The following is a 16,255-nucleotide window of genomic DNA, read 5'->3' on the forward strand; positions in this document are numbered from 1 at the left end:
AGAACAGCGCAGTGTGCCATCTAGTGACCAATGTTTGCATCTGTTATTAGGATATACTGTAATTGTCTTTACTTGACATTCTCTTCGCAGCTTCGTGTGAACCAGGATGAGCCAGCAGAAGAATATTCTAGTAAACCTGGAGACATGGGCCAGGCTACTAGACACCTCTTGAAGCGTCATGGTTTTGGTCCAACAAGCAAGGAGCAAATGAGAACCAATGTCATAAATGAGATTCTGAACACTGAAAAGGACTACATCAAGCACCTGAAGGACATCTGTGAGGTACATGTTTACCACTGAAGGATATGCATATACTGTCCATGGGAATTGCTGGAATGCTTACAAAATTTGCGTCACAGACCAAGTATTTCAACATCAGAGCAGGGTCATCCAAAAGGCAACATAGGCAGTTGCCTGGGAACTAATGGGTGTCAAGGGGCCCACCTGGCACTTTTTCAACCCTTTTCTACCTCAGTTTACCAGAAATACTATAATGGGAAGTCAAAGGTGCTGCCTTGCCTTGGGCCCCATTTTGTATTAAACCTTCTTTGTTCAGCATAACCAGTGGCATAGCGATGTGCAATGGTGCCTCTTACAAAATCGATACAGACTTCTGAACCTCCACCTTAAACACAGTCCCTCTTGTTTGCACCTAATAGACACCTCAATGCAGTATACTTACTTTCATAGCAGTTTTATAGAGTTTGTCAAATAGAGATGGTAAGTGAAATGCAAACCATTCTAATTTGCATTCAAATATCGTGTAAATTGTATGTGGCTTGGGCTGGGCAAGTGAAATTGACAAGAACTGCATTTCTTTGGCCTAAATCCAAGATTTACATACAAGCCAGAATTATTTGCATCATATTGACAATCTCTATTATCAAACATCTCCTAAATGCATTTGCTGTTAGCATAAATAAAGATATAACCAACTTCTAGGCCAGCTGTGTTGTGAGGCACCACCCCATTTGCCGAATCCGCAGGGACTATATTATGTTCTTGCATGTAAAGGGACCTTGCAGTGGATCTGTACATGTGAATACACAGTTAGGCCCATTTTCCAATAGCATTGAAAAAGGTCCGGTCCCAGAGTGGAAGGGAACGGATCGTAACGGATGGGAACAGATCCAATGCCAACCTATTGATCCATTCACATTTTTCTGTTTGAACGGATCCGTTCCACACGATCCACAAGTTTGCTACTGGACCAATTGTTCCAGACCACTGAGACCAGCGGAATGGAAACTGACGTTAAAGCACTGCATTTCTCACTGCAATGAGAAAACAGAACGTTTCTTCACACTAGTGAAGAAATGGACCAATCTAGACAGCAAAATCCACTTTGGTGATGGGGTCTGGGGTGGGATGGGGAGAATGTGAGGAAACGGAACGGAAACATCTGAACAGCAACGGAGTGAAAACGGATCTGATCGACTGGTAAGATCCATTTGCCACCTAATTGCCAGTGTGAACTGGGCCTAATAGTTTGAAACAAAGGTGTTTAATGAAACCAAGGCTGCTGTTTCTTAAGGTGGCCACACATAATACAATAAAATTATCCAATTTTAGGGCAAGTCGATAATGATAGATTGAAAGCTTTTTCTTTTGTGAATGGAGGGGCCAAGGAGGACGGCGTGGGACTCAGTGCTGCTCGCGGGGCTGGTGGAAGCCCTGGGTAAGTATAAATTAAGCCTAGTGAACCATCTCTGGTTCACTTGAAAGTATTAGAAGCACAGACTCAGTAGTAGCAAACAACAAGCATTTGCGTTGGGTCCTTAAAGTTTTTTGGACTATAAGACTCACTTTTTCTCCCCTAAATGTGTGTGCACGTGGGGGGTGGGGGAGGGGTCACTGCATCTTATAATCCAAATGCAGGGAGTTCCTGACTTGTGAACGCCTGCCGATACGAACCTCCAACCCACCACAATGTCAGAGACTCCCTTTACTGTGCCCATGCAGAGGAGGACACAGGGGGACAAATAGAGGACAAGGGGACACAAAGGAGCATTGAGGAGGACAAAAAATGGGCATAGGAGGACAGAGGCAGACACAAGGGGGACAGAGAAGGACACAGGAAGACACAAGAGATACAAGGGAGCAGGAGGTACAAAGGGGGCATAAGCCACAAGATGCTCCTTTACCGTGGATGCACCAGGTTTAGTATATATATATATATATTTTCCCCTGTTTTTTGTCCTCTAAACCTAGGTGCGTCTTATGGTCTGGAGCGTCTTATAGTCAGAAAAATATGGTATACCTGATGCGACACAATTTTAAAAAGTTGTATACTTACCTAGGCAGAGTAAATCCTCTGGATAGTCCTGGGGCTTCCTGTGTCCTCCTTGCCCCCAACATTGCCACGTGTAGACCCTTGGAACATACCCGACAAGAGCTTCATGTGTTTAAATGCCTTGGGTCATTGGACAAATCCATGCGATACTTGAAAAAAAGAGCAATACACAGTTCAAATTTTTTTGCATGCAAACTTGGATAGAAACAGCCCTTTGATTTGAATTGTGCATAAAAAATGCACAAAAACCGCCGTAATGGAAATGCAGCCTTATGATTGGCCCCAGTCTATGTTGAGGAAAGAAGTGTGTTTGCTTATTTACTTATGTTTTGTTTTGTATCTACTCATATTAGGGTTACATCAAGCAGTGCAGGAAAAGGGCGGACATGTTCACAGAGGAGCAGCTGTGGACTATTTTTGGAAACATTGAGGACATCTACAAGTTCCAAAAGAAGTTCCTGAAAACCTTGGAGAAGCGGATTAACAAGGACGCTCCACATATGAGTGAGATCGGCTCCTGCTTTCTGCAATATGTAAGTTCTGGACTATTTCTTCAATACATTGTGTAACTGTAACTGTCTTGTGTCGTAGCTCAGATGTCTGATTATGTGGTGATCTGCAGAATCACCAATAATGCAGACGCTATACCTGATTATGTGTGATCTGCAGAATCACCAATAATACCAGTATAGCAGACAAAGAGCTGAGTGTGTAGTGATTAGGTGCAACCGTAACTTTAATAGTTTAATGAGACCTTACCAAAGGGGCTGGTGAGGTACTATCAGTATACTGAGCGTGCACTAGAGTACAAGCTCCAGCAGGCTGGAGAAAACAATATCGAAGAGGCCGAATCTCCCGTGGAGTGGGTGACTCAGACGGTACTACAGCCTATGAGATTCAACTAGTACTGAACTAGCGATTAACTGGGAACAGGCGAGTCAGACTGTACTGCAGCCGAGTGATCACCTTTGGAGCAGGTGAGTCAAAGTGTATTGCAGCCTAAGAGACACAACCAGGACTGCACAAATAATAACTTCACCATAGGCGCTGGTGAAGCTAGTACCTCACCAGTGGCGAGGGCCCACTGGTGAGTAGAATGGTCTGACGGGCAAGTTTCCGCAACAGAGAGGTAAGTATCAGTACAGAATCGTGAGACAGGAGAATAATCGGTAATCAGGCAGAGGTTCAGCAACAGAGAGGTAAGTATCGGTACAGAATCGTGAGACAGAAGAGTAGTCGGTAATCAGGCAAAGGTTCAGCAACAACAAGGCAGATAGACAAAGGTACAAGAACGGAAAGCAGGATCAGAGTCAGGGGGAATAGCTTAAAGAGACTCTGTAACAAAATTTTCAGCCTTAGTTCTTCTATCCTATAAGTTCCTATGCCTGTTCTAATCTGCTCTGGCTTACTGCAGTCTTTCCTAACTGCACTGTCTCTGTAATAAATCAATGTATCTTTCCTCTGTCCTGTTTGTCGGGCTAAGGCTTGATTGTGTGGAATGTGCAGGGCTGCTTGTGATTGGTAGAAGCGATACACACCCTCTGCAGGCCCCCTGCACACTCTGAATGACTCACACACTATGCTTAGCTGAGCCTATTAGAAGCTGGTTAGTTTGTTTGTAAACACTGCCTAAAACTGTTAATTACAAGCCAGGATTGCAGCAGAGAGTGGCAGAAACAGCACAGAGGGGCACAGGAGAAAATAATGAATAGAATGGTATGCTTTTTATTGTAAGAATATTAGAGTACAGATTCTCTTTAAGAGTCATACACAAGAGATCAATACAATACAATATCCTAGTCTAGGTGTGAAGTCCTTGGCATCAGCACCGGGGATCTAGTCTTAATCAAATAAACAGTAACAAAGGTAGCAATCTCCTAGACTAGGTGTGAAATCCTTAGCATCAACACCTGGGATCTAGTTTAAGGTCTGAGCACTAACACGCAGAGTATTCACGACAACAGACAATGTGTGAATGAAGCCCGGAGGCTTAAGAAGCAGAGGAGACCCCACTGGCACACCCCTCTACCTTCAGCCAATCCTGGGCGCCGTGGGACTCCTCTGACGTCAGCCGACCTACAGGTCAGCTGACGGGCTTCCTCCCCGCATAAAGGTCCCGTCTGTGCGCGCGCCCGCGCGAGATGGCGACCCCCTGCAGCACAGAACATTCCGTCCTCAGCGTTCTAGACGCCGAACGGACGGATGGCCGCATAGAGGCAGCTGCGGCGGCGCTGCTGTTCGCCGCAGCTGCCTCGTGTATTACAGTAACTTTTACATATGCCACAGTAATGAAATTGTCAGTAACAATGAGTGAATCCGGCAGAAATCAAAGTTGCAACATGGCCACGTGATTGATCGTTTTGATCAATTTCTGTTCTGAATCTATTAAAACAATCTGGTATGCTGAAAAAGTCTTGATCAAAAGGTCTCAGTTGGGTGTGTAGTGGACGTTAACGGCTTTCGATTTCCCGATGACTGACAGATCCCCGGCCAGTCTCCCCCCAAGTGTATGTGTCCCCCTGTACCCATGCTGAGTGTAGCAAGCTCACTTGTCATCTGGGTGCGCCTCCTCCTATGTCCAGCATCTTTCACCATTGACACCAGGTGTGCCTGTACCACATGATACCGCCACATGTACTGACATCACTACATTTCAACGATGTCACGTGGTACAGGCATACCCAAGGGCAAATCAAAAAGATGCCAGACACATGAGGAGGCATGGCGGCATGACAGATAAGCCTTCAACACTCACCATGGGAGGGCATGCATTACATGGTGGGGGCCCAGCAGGCAGAGGCAGCGGCGCTAGGACGACTTCCAATAGATTTTATGCTGAAATCTATTGGAAATCTGTCTGCAGTGTGTGGGGAGGTAATAGATCCCTCTATGATCAGATTCCATCAGAGAGGGATCTATCTAAAAGTCAATCTGGTGGCAATCGTGTAATGTATGGTCACCTATAGTCTATCAGAGTGTACGTATAAGGTTAGAAATAGGGGAGCTGTTTATTTTTTTACGTGCAAACCCTGGGACGATAATTCTCCTCCTAGCTTGAATACCTGGTGAGATCTGTTCTGCATAATCTTTATTTATAAAGAATAACAGAAATTATCTGAAGCCTGCAAAAAGACAAGTTTGCTGCTCACCATGCTGTGCATTCTGTGGCTATAAATTGTGCCTATTCCGCTATTGGTGGCCCCAGGTGTCTCTCTCTGGACTTCTGCCGGTGAAACTGAAACACAGATATCATTTTAGCCTTATTTCTACGCTCATTTTGACTAGATTTGTTATATATCAGATTGGCTGCTACTATATACAGTATTTCTGCTTTACTCTGTGTCTCTAATTAGTATGGCTTCTCCCATATTAGCAAACAGATTTCCAGATCTATTCAGAGTACTGCAACAACCATCCCAACGCCTGCATGGAGTTGTCCAAACTCTGCAAGGTGAAGCGGTACGGCTACTTCTTCGAGACGTGTCGCCTGGTACAGAAGATGATAGACATCTCTCTGGATGGATTCTTACTGACGCCGGTGCAGAAAATCTGCAAATATCCTCTACAGCTAGCGGAGCTTCTCAAATATACCAATCCCCAGCACAGGTATGAGCTGGACTTACGACATGAGAGAAATACCTGAAGGCCAACTAAAACCAAAACTGAAGATAGTAATCAGCTAAAATCTCAGTTTTGGGTTTAGTGGGCTGTAACTATGTATTAGATTAGGGCTAAAGCCAAGTGCCCAAGGCCAAATGGATCGGGATCTCCGCCGAGAACCGATCGTTCTTTCATCCATCTGGCCTAATCTGGAAGCATCATTTTGGGGTTTCAGAAATGAACGATCACGCTAAAGACCATTTATGCAGTCGCAGAAACTGCCGCGGGAGGTTATGGTGATCCTACCAATCGCTCGGCCAGTGATCCGACGTGGCGGTCTTTCAATAGGAAAGATCGCTGCAGGTGATAACACGTCATTAAATATATATGTTATGGCCAGAACCCGAAGTTTGGCCACTTCTAGTTCTGGCCGGCCACTTCGGGTTCTGGCCGGCCAATGTGCAAAGTGGCCGCAGCGCTGTGGCCAATGTGAGAAATGGAATTATTCCTGTAACATTCATGTATCTTCTGGCCGCAGCGCAGCGGCCAAATGTATCACAACTTAGTTAATTTAATGCAATTAAGCCGGCGGCAATGTAACAGATCAAGCCGCCGGCTTTTTCTCTGCCTCTCTCTCCACCCCCCCCCCCCCCCACCTCTCTCTCCTTCTCTTATGGGCATCCGGAGAGTCGTTCGTCGCGCCAGGAAAGCAGAGCGCAGAGGCTGCAGACATTGCTTCTGCCAGCACCCGCACTGCAAGAACGACGCGACGAACGACTCCGGGGGGACACGCGTGTCCCCACCGGCTGCCCATAGGAGAGCGAGAGAGAGGCGGGGGGGAGGAGAGAGAGGCAGAGAAAAAGCCGGCGGCTTGATCTGTTACATTGCCGCCGGCTTAAATGCATTAGATTAACTAAGTTGTGATACATTTGCCCGCTGTGTTGCGGCCAGAAGATACATTCATGTTACAGGAATAATTCCATTTCTCACATTGGCCACAGCGCTGCGGCCACTTCGCACATTGGCCGGCCAGAACCCGAAGTGGCTGGCCAGAACTAGAAGTGGCCAAACTTCGGGTTCTGGCCGTAACATATATATCAATTCACTGTCTGGGATGACATTTCTCAAAGCCTTCAGAACAGACAGAAGTAAGACCTCCAATAGAGTTTCCTAGAACTCCCTGCAGAATGTACAGCAGACAGCTGTGGAGGGGCTGAAGGTATATTTACTGTACAAAAGATATATTCAATAGTAGGCAGAGCAGTTCACATAGCGCAGTGAAACTTATAGAGCTTATTTGATTATACACATTTCACAGCACTATTATTTTCTGTTGAGTTCTGATTTTGATTCATGTTGTGTTCTCCATTTAGGGATTTTGCAGATGTTGAAGCAGCCCTGAATGCCATGAAAAATGTGGCAAAACTCATTAATGAGCGGAAGAGGAGACTAGAAAACATAGATAAGATAGCCCACTGGCAAAGCTCTATAGAAGACTGGGAGGTAAGAAATATACTGCACTACCGCTATTACACAGCACAAGGTTATGTCTAGAGCAGGCTTTTTCAATCAGGGTTCCCTGGAACCTCAGGATTCCTTTAGAACTCTGCAGGGGTTCCTTGGCATTTTTCTCCATCGTGGGGGTTGGGGGATAGAGAGTACACTATAATGGGGTGTACTGTAAGAAGAAGCATTACATTCAGAATAATAATAATGAGCACTTGAATAAAAAACACTAGACTAAGGAGACATTATAATGAAGGGAACTGTAATGGGGGTAGTGACCTAATCAGCCACACCAGCTGGGCTCAGATAGTTTAAAGAGCACCTCGTTACACTTAATGAGTGCTCCACTGAACCCGCCCGGTGCCCAGCAGGTCCAGTAGCTTCAAAGTACGATATTCCTGCACTTTGATTGGCCCAATAGCCTGCCTGACTGTCACTTGAGTGTAACAAATCGCTCTTTAAACTATCTGAGCCCACCGTAATTTAACTGCGCACGCTATGGCTGCATAGTGTACGCAGGGGATTATAACACTCCCTGCTGTCATTAAGCTGCGCTGCTGGAGCAGCGTAGCTTACTGAATCAGCCCAGTAATTTCTATGTAAATAACATAGGTTCTGTTGTGCACATAGAACAACTTTATTTCCCCTCAGACTTAACTAATGTACAGAAGCAAAAACGGACAACCCAGCATGCCCTGCAACTTCCTTTTGTGCGGCAACGTACCAAATAGGAGTCAGGTAATCTGGGGAATTATCATTTATAAAAAAGAAAAGTAATAGTGATTTTAACTTTTGGATTGCCTGGTTAGCATCCATATTACTTGTTTACCAGATAAAAATAAAGACTTGATTTTTTATTTTTTTGCCCGACAGTTACTCTTTAAACACATTAGTAGGTCCTGGTGGTCTGCAACTGAGGCAAAGATAGACAAGCTGAAGTTTGGGAAAGATGATAATAAAAGCATAGTTTAGTTCCCTTCATGAGTGTCATGTTGCCTCTTCATGGGCGGTACTTCCCTGGCTGCAATAAGCTACTGTGGGCAAATTGAAGAAAATACAGAATTATGAATATATTTGCATAGTAGGACATGTGAATAGATGTAATGTACTCCACTAATCTCTCATCAGGGTGAAGATATCCTTGCAAGAAGTTCAGAACTCATCCATTCCGGTGAATTAACCAAGATCTCACAGGTGCAATCCAAGGGGCAGCAGAGGATATTCTTTCTTTTTGATCACCAGATTGTCTACTGCAAAAAGGTATTTTAAAAATGTTCCTCTTTTCTTAGAAACTCAGGTCTAATACAGATAAATGGGCAGATCCCTTACTGTCATTTTGGAGAATCAATTGTCCTAGTCATTTTCTCAGTTCTTAACCGATCTAACAGGAGGACCAAATCAATGTGCGTGTATCTATGATGACTCTCTTATACGATATTTTGCTCCCAGCAGGTTCCCTGTTTGTTTCAGTCACATTATGTTGATTAATGAGTGTGATATGAGCCCTCCTCCCCTCTCCATAGCAACAGAATGTGTCACAAGGCTATAGCCTTGTGATGTTTCTGTTTAGCACTGTGCTTCAAACTGTTGCCAGAAAGTTCCAGTCATGATCCTTGCGGGTGAAATTTTTCATGTATGTGAACACAACTTCAACCCTTGAGGCCGGTTCCACATTGCTGACCTGAGGTAGCAGTGCGGTGCAATCGGCTGATCGCACGGCAACGCCAAAAAAAGGCCGACGTAGATTACTGCGGCAGTGCACGGTAATCTCCATTCTGGCTGCAAGCCAAGCAGGAAGTCAGGTGCTCACTTCCTGTGGCCAACGTTCAAATTGCGCAGAATCGTATTGACAAAATACGCTTCTGGGCATGCTCAACGCAAAAACATGCGGCGATCAGTTTAAAATATGTGCGTTGGTGCACAAGTTAAACACCAATGCGCTGTAGCACCGGGTTGGCCGTGCGGGGAAAACGTCACTTCCCCTGCATCGCATCGCACAAGTATGACATGCCCCATAGCCTTTCATTGGTGTAGCATTACCATGCGTTAAAAACAGAGTAACGCAACCAGTGTCAAAGGGGCCTGAAATGATGACTAATACTAACATATCCCACTCTATTGGTAAACTTAAGATAAGTCAACTATCTAAATCTAACCCAAAATCCTAATTTGACACAAACAGACCTAGAGCCTAACAATAACTGTAAACAGAAATGAGTAGCACACAAAATCATTGCTAGTATAATGCTATAATGTGCTGCATGTGCCTATTGCCCACACATTGACTATCTCCTGTAATGTGCCTATTGCCCACACATTGACTATCTCCTGTAATGTGCCTATTGTCCACACACTGAATATCTCCTGTAATGTGCCTATTGCTCACACACTATCTCCTGAAATGTGCCTATTGCCTACACCCTGACTATCTCCTGTAATGTGCCTATTGCCTACACCCTGACTATCTCCTGTAATGTGTCTATTGCCTACACCCTGACTATCTCCTGTAATGTGTCTATTGCCTACACACTGACTATCTCCTGTAATGTGCCTATTGCCCACACATTGACTATCTCCTGTAATGTGCCCATTGTCCACACACTGACTATCTCCTGTAATGTGCCTATTGCCCACACACTATCTCCTGTAATGTGCCTTTTGCCTACACCCTGACTATCTCCTGTAATGTGTCTATTGCCTACACACTGACTATCTCCTGTAATGTGCCTATTGCCCACACACTGACTAGCTCTTTCTGTTTTGAAACTTTTTAGGACATTCTGAGAAGGGATATATTATATTATAAAGGAAAAATCAACATGGATGACATGACAGTCATTAATGTGGAAGATGGTAAAGACAAGGACTTTAACATTACTGTGAAAAATGCCTTCAAGCTGCAGAGTCATGCCTCTGAGGAAGTCCATCTTTTCTTGGCCAAGAAACCTGAGCAGAAGCAGCGCTGGTTACTGGCTTTCGAGGAAGAGAGGAAGCAGGTCATTCAGGATGAACAGACAGGTAATCTGAAAGCTGGTGGGGGTCATTGACTACATCATGTAGTATAGCGTCTGTCTTCTTCTAGCTGAGGGCAGTCACGTATGTTTCTCATAACAAGTATTCATGGGGAAAAGTATTAACTGTTTTTAGTTCAACAGTTAGAGGATAGCTGTTTCCTCTTATCAAAACTAGCAGTAGAGCATTGAAATTGTGCAATATATGCAAATTTTTGTTCACCCTCATCCAAATGTCAATTGTGTAAGGGAAGGGTAGCAAACAACTACTTCAGAAAATGGTTGAGCTCTGTATTGACTTTAGATGGGTTTCCTTTAGGCTACTTGCACACCAAGACGTTGCGTTAGGTGCCACGTTAAGGTCGCATAACGTGCACCTAACACAACGTATGGTGCTGCAAGATAGGACGGTAGAGTGAGCCGCGTTAGGCGGCTCTATCCCTATAAGGTCTCCCAGAGTGGCGCTGATTGGCCGGCGGGACCACGTGATGCGGAGCGAGACACTCCGCATCACGTGGTCCCGCTGGCCAATCAGCTGCCGCCAGTGCAGTGAATATTAAGTAACCATGTGCGCGGCTACTGTAGCTGGCTCTCCCCGCCTCCTCTCTGCCCCCCACTGAGCATGTGCAAACAGTCTAACGCGGCTATAGCCGCTCTAACGCCGTAGCATGCTGCACTTTCGGGAGAACGTGCAGCGTTACATGTAACGCAACGTGGGCTGTATGAACAGCCCACTTGTGTTACATTGCTGTGCGTTGGGGAAGCGTTACAGGTGCACTAACGTGCGCCTGTAACGTCCCTGTGTGTAAGCAGCCTTAAAGGACAACTGAAGTGAGAGGTACATGAAGGCTGCCATCTTTATTTTTTATAAGCAATAGCAGTTGCCTGGCTGTCCTGCTCATCCTCTGCCTCTAATACTTTTAGCCATATACCCTGAACAAGCATGCAGCAGATCAGGTGTTTCTGACATTATTGTCAGATCTGACAAGATTAGTCACATGCTTGGTTCTGGTGTTATCCAGACACTAATGCAGCTAGATAGATCAGCAAGGCTGCCAAGAAACTGGTATTGTTTAAAAGGAAATAAACATGGCAGCCTCCATTTTCAGCTGTCCTTAAAATTCCCATGAGGAACATCCTAATTATCTTCCTTTCCAGCAATCATTTTAATTTCAAGCCAGCTGAGCTGACCAGGTGATGTCTGCAGCAGGCAAGCAGATTTTAACAGAAATTCTTCTTGTGAATGCTTGTTCCAGGGATAGTTTTTTGTGTAATGAGTTTATCCTGCTAGTTTTATTTTTTGGATTTTTTTTGTTTGCTCTTACTTTATCCCTAACTAGTAGACCTAAGCCCGTTTAAAAATGGGCTCTAGGTCTGTGCTGGAACGCCCCCTCCCACCCCTATGACCGTCACCACCGCGCACAGTAAGCGTGCACGGCCGCCCGCCCGGCGACCCCCTGGCCCATCCTGCTCCCTGTCCATAGGGTTTCCATGCGGCACATGCGCAGTAGCGCAAACGCAGGGACACACACGGACACGGGACGCAGAGACACAAGGGTTTCATTATAGAGGATTTTTATCATTTGTAATACCTTCTATCCATTAAAGAAGTAGGGAAATCTCCCTAAAGCTGGCCATACACATATAGATTTTTACCCAGTTCTGCAAAATGATTGATTCCTTCCTGAAAGCAATTGAAAATCAACCAAACCTCAGCATTGCAGTGTTTGATGCAGTTACATCGGCCATTTATCTACCGCTTCTTCTTCCCCACCCCTGATCAGTCTAGATTTTCTATCTTGTCCAATCAATGCTTTTGATCAATTTTTGGTCATAATCTATAGAAATTCAATTGATCGGACAGTTAAAGGAAACGATTCCTATCTGATTTGTTTAGAGTGATCAAAATTGCGGGGAATCGAATGAGAAAATGGGCGTGTATGGGCAATTTTAACAGCGACAATGATAGGAAGAAATAAAACATTTTCCCAAAGTTGGGCTTTAACACGTCTGATTGGCTGCCATAACCATTTTAATGTTTCCTTAATTTTCCACCATTTTTTTTTTTTTTTTTTATCATTTAGCCTCAGAATACATTAACTGTAAAGGTTCCTTTATATTTAGAAACAGTTAAATATTATTCAGATTATAAAACTTTTTTTCAAAAAATATTCTGTCTAACTGATCATCACTGTAGAACATTTTGTCATGTTGTGTGTCTCTGAAAATAATTCTCTGAATACTCCAAAATGCTTATTTCTGACAATATCAGGATTTGTAGTGACACAATCAATAAACTTCATAAAGATATATGCAAAAAAACAAACAAACAAACAACCAAACAAAAAAAGGACGCATAAGCGGCAAGGGTGTCTAGAGCGGAAACTGATGGATCTCTCTGTTTGTTTTTTACGTATCTAACAGAACACTTATCTGTTCCTAGGTTTTAACATCAGTGAAATTCAACGGAAGCAAGCCATGATTAACGCTAACAAACCACGTCCTGCAGGAAAGCCAAAAGGTGAGTGTGAAGATAGTAATGTCTGATAGTCCCCAAACTATGTCAGGACAGTAGGGAAGTGATGCAAAACACAGTGCAACCCTCATTTACCCAAAATCGGTAACAAGGTAGACAGATTAAAATCCCGTCTGTGATTAGGAAGTTTGCACCTTTAACAGAACCCATCAGCTGTCTTAAAGAGAACCTGTACTGAGTAAAATTATTTAAAATAAACACGTGAGGTAACTTCAAATGAACATTACATAGTTACCTTGCCATCAGTTCCTCTCAGAAGCTCACCATTTTCTTCTGACAATGATCCCTTCCAGTTCTGACAACATTTTGTCAGAACTGAAATATATCAGTTGCTGTCAGTTACAGCTGAGAGGAGAACTGATGTGTCCATGTTTCCCTATGGCTCAAGTGGGCGATGTTACAGTTAACAGTGTGCTGACCAGAAAGCTGTTATGGGGTAACAGCCATTTTCAAAATGGAGGACGGAGAATTCCATTGATCACAGTGGACAAACAGGACACAGGAGAGGAGAAAGAGATTGAGGAGTAGACTACACCGGAGGTAAGTATGACTTGTGTATGCTTATTTTGACTTTTAATTTTCAGTTCAGGTTTTCTTTAAGGTTCATACACACTTAATGTACAATCATCCGCACAACATGATCAGTTGCACAATTTGTTTTTTACATTACAAGTATGTACACACACGCTGATCAACTAAGCAGCCAAGTCATTTATGAGTTTGATGTGTACGCACCATGTCCGCATTCAAAACCAACAAGTTGTTCATATTACTCGTACACACATGGCCAACCTGCACGATAGTTGGGCAGGTTGATCCTCCGGTTTGATTGGACAAACCACCTATTATCAGTTTGACGTCTTGTCCAACTGATAATAATAAAACACACGCCCAACTATCATCCAACAGACCAAGTTTAGATGATAGTTGGGCAAAATAGCTGCACGTGTGCATGTGCCTTTAGAAAGAAAGCTGAGGCTTCATAAACCTTAATTAGTTCAGGTTCTTGAAAGGACTTCTGATGAGGCTCCCATTATAATTAGGAATAGGGATGAGTGGCAGAATTCCAGCGTTCCAAGTAAAGTTTTGCAGGTTCTGTTTGGAATCTGTAAAGCTAGAAAACATGCTTAACCACATCAGTACCAGCGGTTTCTGGCCACTTAAAGACTAGAGACCGCTGGTACCAAAAAAAAAAAACCAGGCTTGCTGCACGGGATCGCTGCTGTTGCCCTTCACGCCACTCACCCTTCACCTCAGCTCACTCGCTCTGCCGTCACAATGACAACAGAGCTCTGTGATCCGGTCAGAAGCCGATTTCATTGGCTCCTAAACCTGTGATCAATGTGAGCCAATGAGATTGGCTCACAGTGATCATGAGTATAGGATAACAGCTCCCAAACTGGGCGTAGATTTCAATTCACGTCGTCTTCTGGGGCCAGGTTTTTTTCCTGCATTTTTAGTTTGTGCCACTGAGTTTGAGTTGATTGTGAAGCCCCCAAACATGCTATCATCACCAAGTGTGTTATGTATGTTAGGGTCAATAGTGGGAACACCTCAAAATGTTTTTTGTTGTTTTTTTTTCAAAGAAGAACGTGTAGTTCATGAGAAGGTCTGTATTAAAATGTTGGGTGCTAAAAAAGGTTTGAAACCAAGAGAAGAGCCAGATAGCAGTCTTGCCATTTGGACGGGTATAATATTAACTCCAAGGCAGTATAGTATACTTAGTGGAATTCAGTCATCTGTAGCAAACAGGCTGTCCTTTTTTCATAGACTCAGCTGAGAACACCCAGCTAATAGCAATGAGATAAACCATGTTCCTCCCTCACACATTCTTCAGTCCTTTAATTTACACAATGGATGATCTGACAATAGGGAGTGTGGGATTTTTCCCTCAGCTGCATTTTTGTCTTGTAGCAAAGAGATAACAAGATGGTTCTCCTAAAATCTTTTATGTTTCTCTTGCAGCCATGAACCGGACATACTATGATTTCTGGATGAGACAGAAGCATCCCACGTTGCCTGCCAACCTCCCCCAGCAACAAGTCTTCATGCTGGCTGAGCCCAAACGCAAACCTTCCAACTTCTGGCAGAACATCAGCCGACTGACTCCTTTCCGCAAATGAAAGCAGCTTTGTGTTCTGCTCCTTGCCTCCTGTACAAAGAAAGCACTTTACTCACAGTTGACGAAGTGCCCGTGCCTGGGACTCTTATTTTTCCTCTTAAAGGGCCTGGCGCTGGCTGGTACATTACAGTATATTTATTTTTTAGTAAGCGTTGGACATTTTCCATGTATTGTTTCTTGCTGCCTCTGCCCAGGTTAAGTGACCCATCTGGAAAGTGTTGTAGTTTTATCTTTTTGCTCTGTCGATGTTATGGACCGTATGCTTCTTTTTACAATGTTTACCAACTGGACATTTTATAAACTCAGACTGAAACTTTACAATGAACACAGAAAGTGTCCATGGATGGCAGATGTCTCACCAAGAACGATAAGTGGTGAGAGATCGGTCTTCAAAGTGTTCATTTTGACAGGCCCCTTTTGGATCTTTCCCTGGATTAGGCCAATGGAAGATGGCGATACACATATGGTGAAACAGCATTCTCTTTTCTCCTAAGAAAAGGGAACTAATAGCGATCAGTAACAGAGATGATGGCTGGAAGAGAGAGAGAGACTTCTACCTCCACGTGACTTAACTCAGTTTCATCACTTCCTTTTACTCAGCCAGTCTAAGGTCAGACATGCTCTCACAGACCTTGGTCATCAGAGTGCCTAAAATAAAAGCCGTCTCTTGTTCCACAACATTTAGTCTTTTTTACATTTTTGTTTTCCAGTTGTTTTATTAAAGAACACGTCGGATCATATGTTGCGAAAGTAATAGTTCAGCTAATTTTAAAGAGAACCCGAGGTGGGTTTGAAGAATATTATCTGCATACAGAGGCTGGATCTGCCTATACAGCCCAGCCTCTGTTGCTATCCCAAACCCCCCTAAGGTCCCCCTGCACTCTACAATCCCTCATAAATCACAGCCACGCTGCTGACAAACAGCTTGTCAGAGCTGGCTGTGTTTATCTCTATAGTGTCAGTCTGCTGCTCTCCCCGCCTCCTGCAGAACTCAGGTCCCAGCCTGCATCCCTTCCCTCCCTGCTGATTGGAGGGAAGGGACGGGGGCAGGGACCGAAGCTATGCAGGAGGCGGGGGAGCAGCTGAGACTCACACGACAGATGTAAACACAGCCTCACAGCGTGGCTGTGATTTATGAGGGATTGCGGAGTGCAGGGGGACCTTAGTGGGGTTTGGGATAGCAACAG

General features: G+C 44.2%; 1 protein-coding gene across 1 annotated transcript in view; it reads left to right on the plus strand.

Moving 5' to 3' along the window:
* The window catches only part of LOC137571500 (uncharacterized), a 189,014-nt gene extending 173,268 nt beyond the window's left edge, over positions 1-15,746 (plus strand). Inside the window, 9 exon segments of the mRNA XM_068280710.1 lie at positions 91-282; positions 2,647-2,826; positions 5,667-5,899; positions 7,267-7,396; positions 8,528-8,659; positions 10,174-10,417; positions 12,854-12,931; positions 14,912-15,009; positions 15,012-15,746. Coding sequence (XP_068136811.1) covers positions 91-282; positions 2,647-2,826; positions 5,667-5,899; positions 7,267-7,396; positions 8,528-8,659; positions 10,174-10,417; positions 12,854-12,931; positions 14,912-15,009; positions 15,012-15,368 — 1,644 coding nt within the window. The 3' untranslated portion in view covers positions 15,369-15,746.
* Positions 15,747-16,255: the final 509 nt, after the last annotated feature.

The sequence above is a fragment of the Hyperolius riggenbachi genome, chromosome 4, assembly GCF_040937935.1.
Source record: "Hyperolius riggenbachi isolate aHypRig1 chromosome 4, aHypRig1.pri, whole genome shotgun sequence".
Taxonomy (NCBI): domain Eukaryota; kingdom Metazoa; phylum Chordata; class Amphibia; order Anura; family Hyperoliidae; genus Hyperolius; species Hyperolius riggenbachi.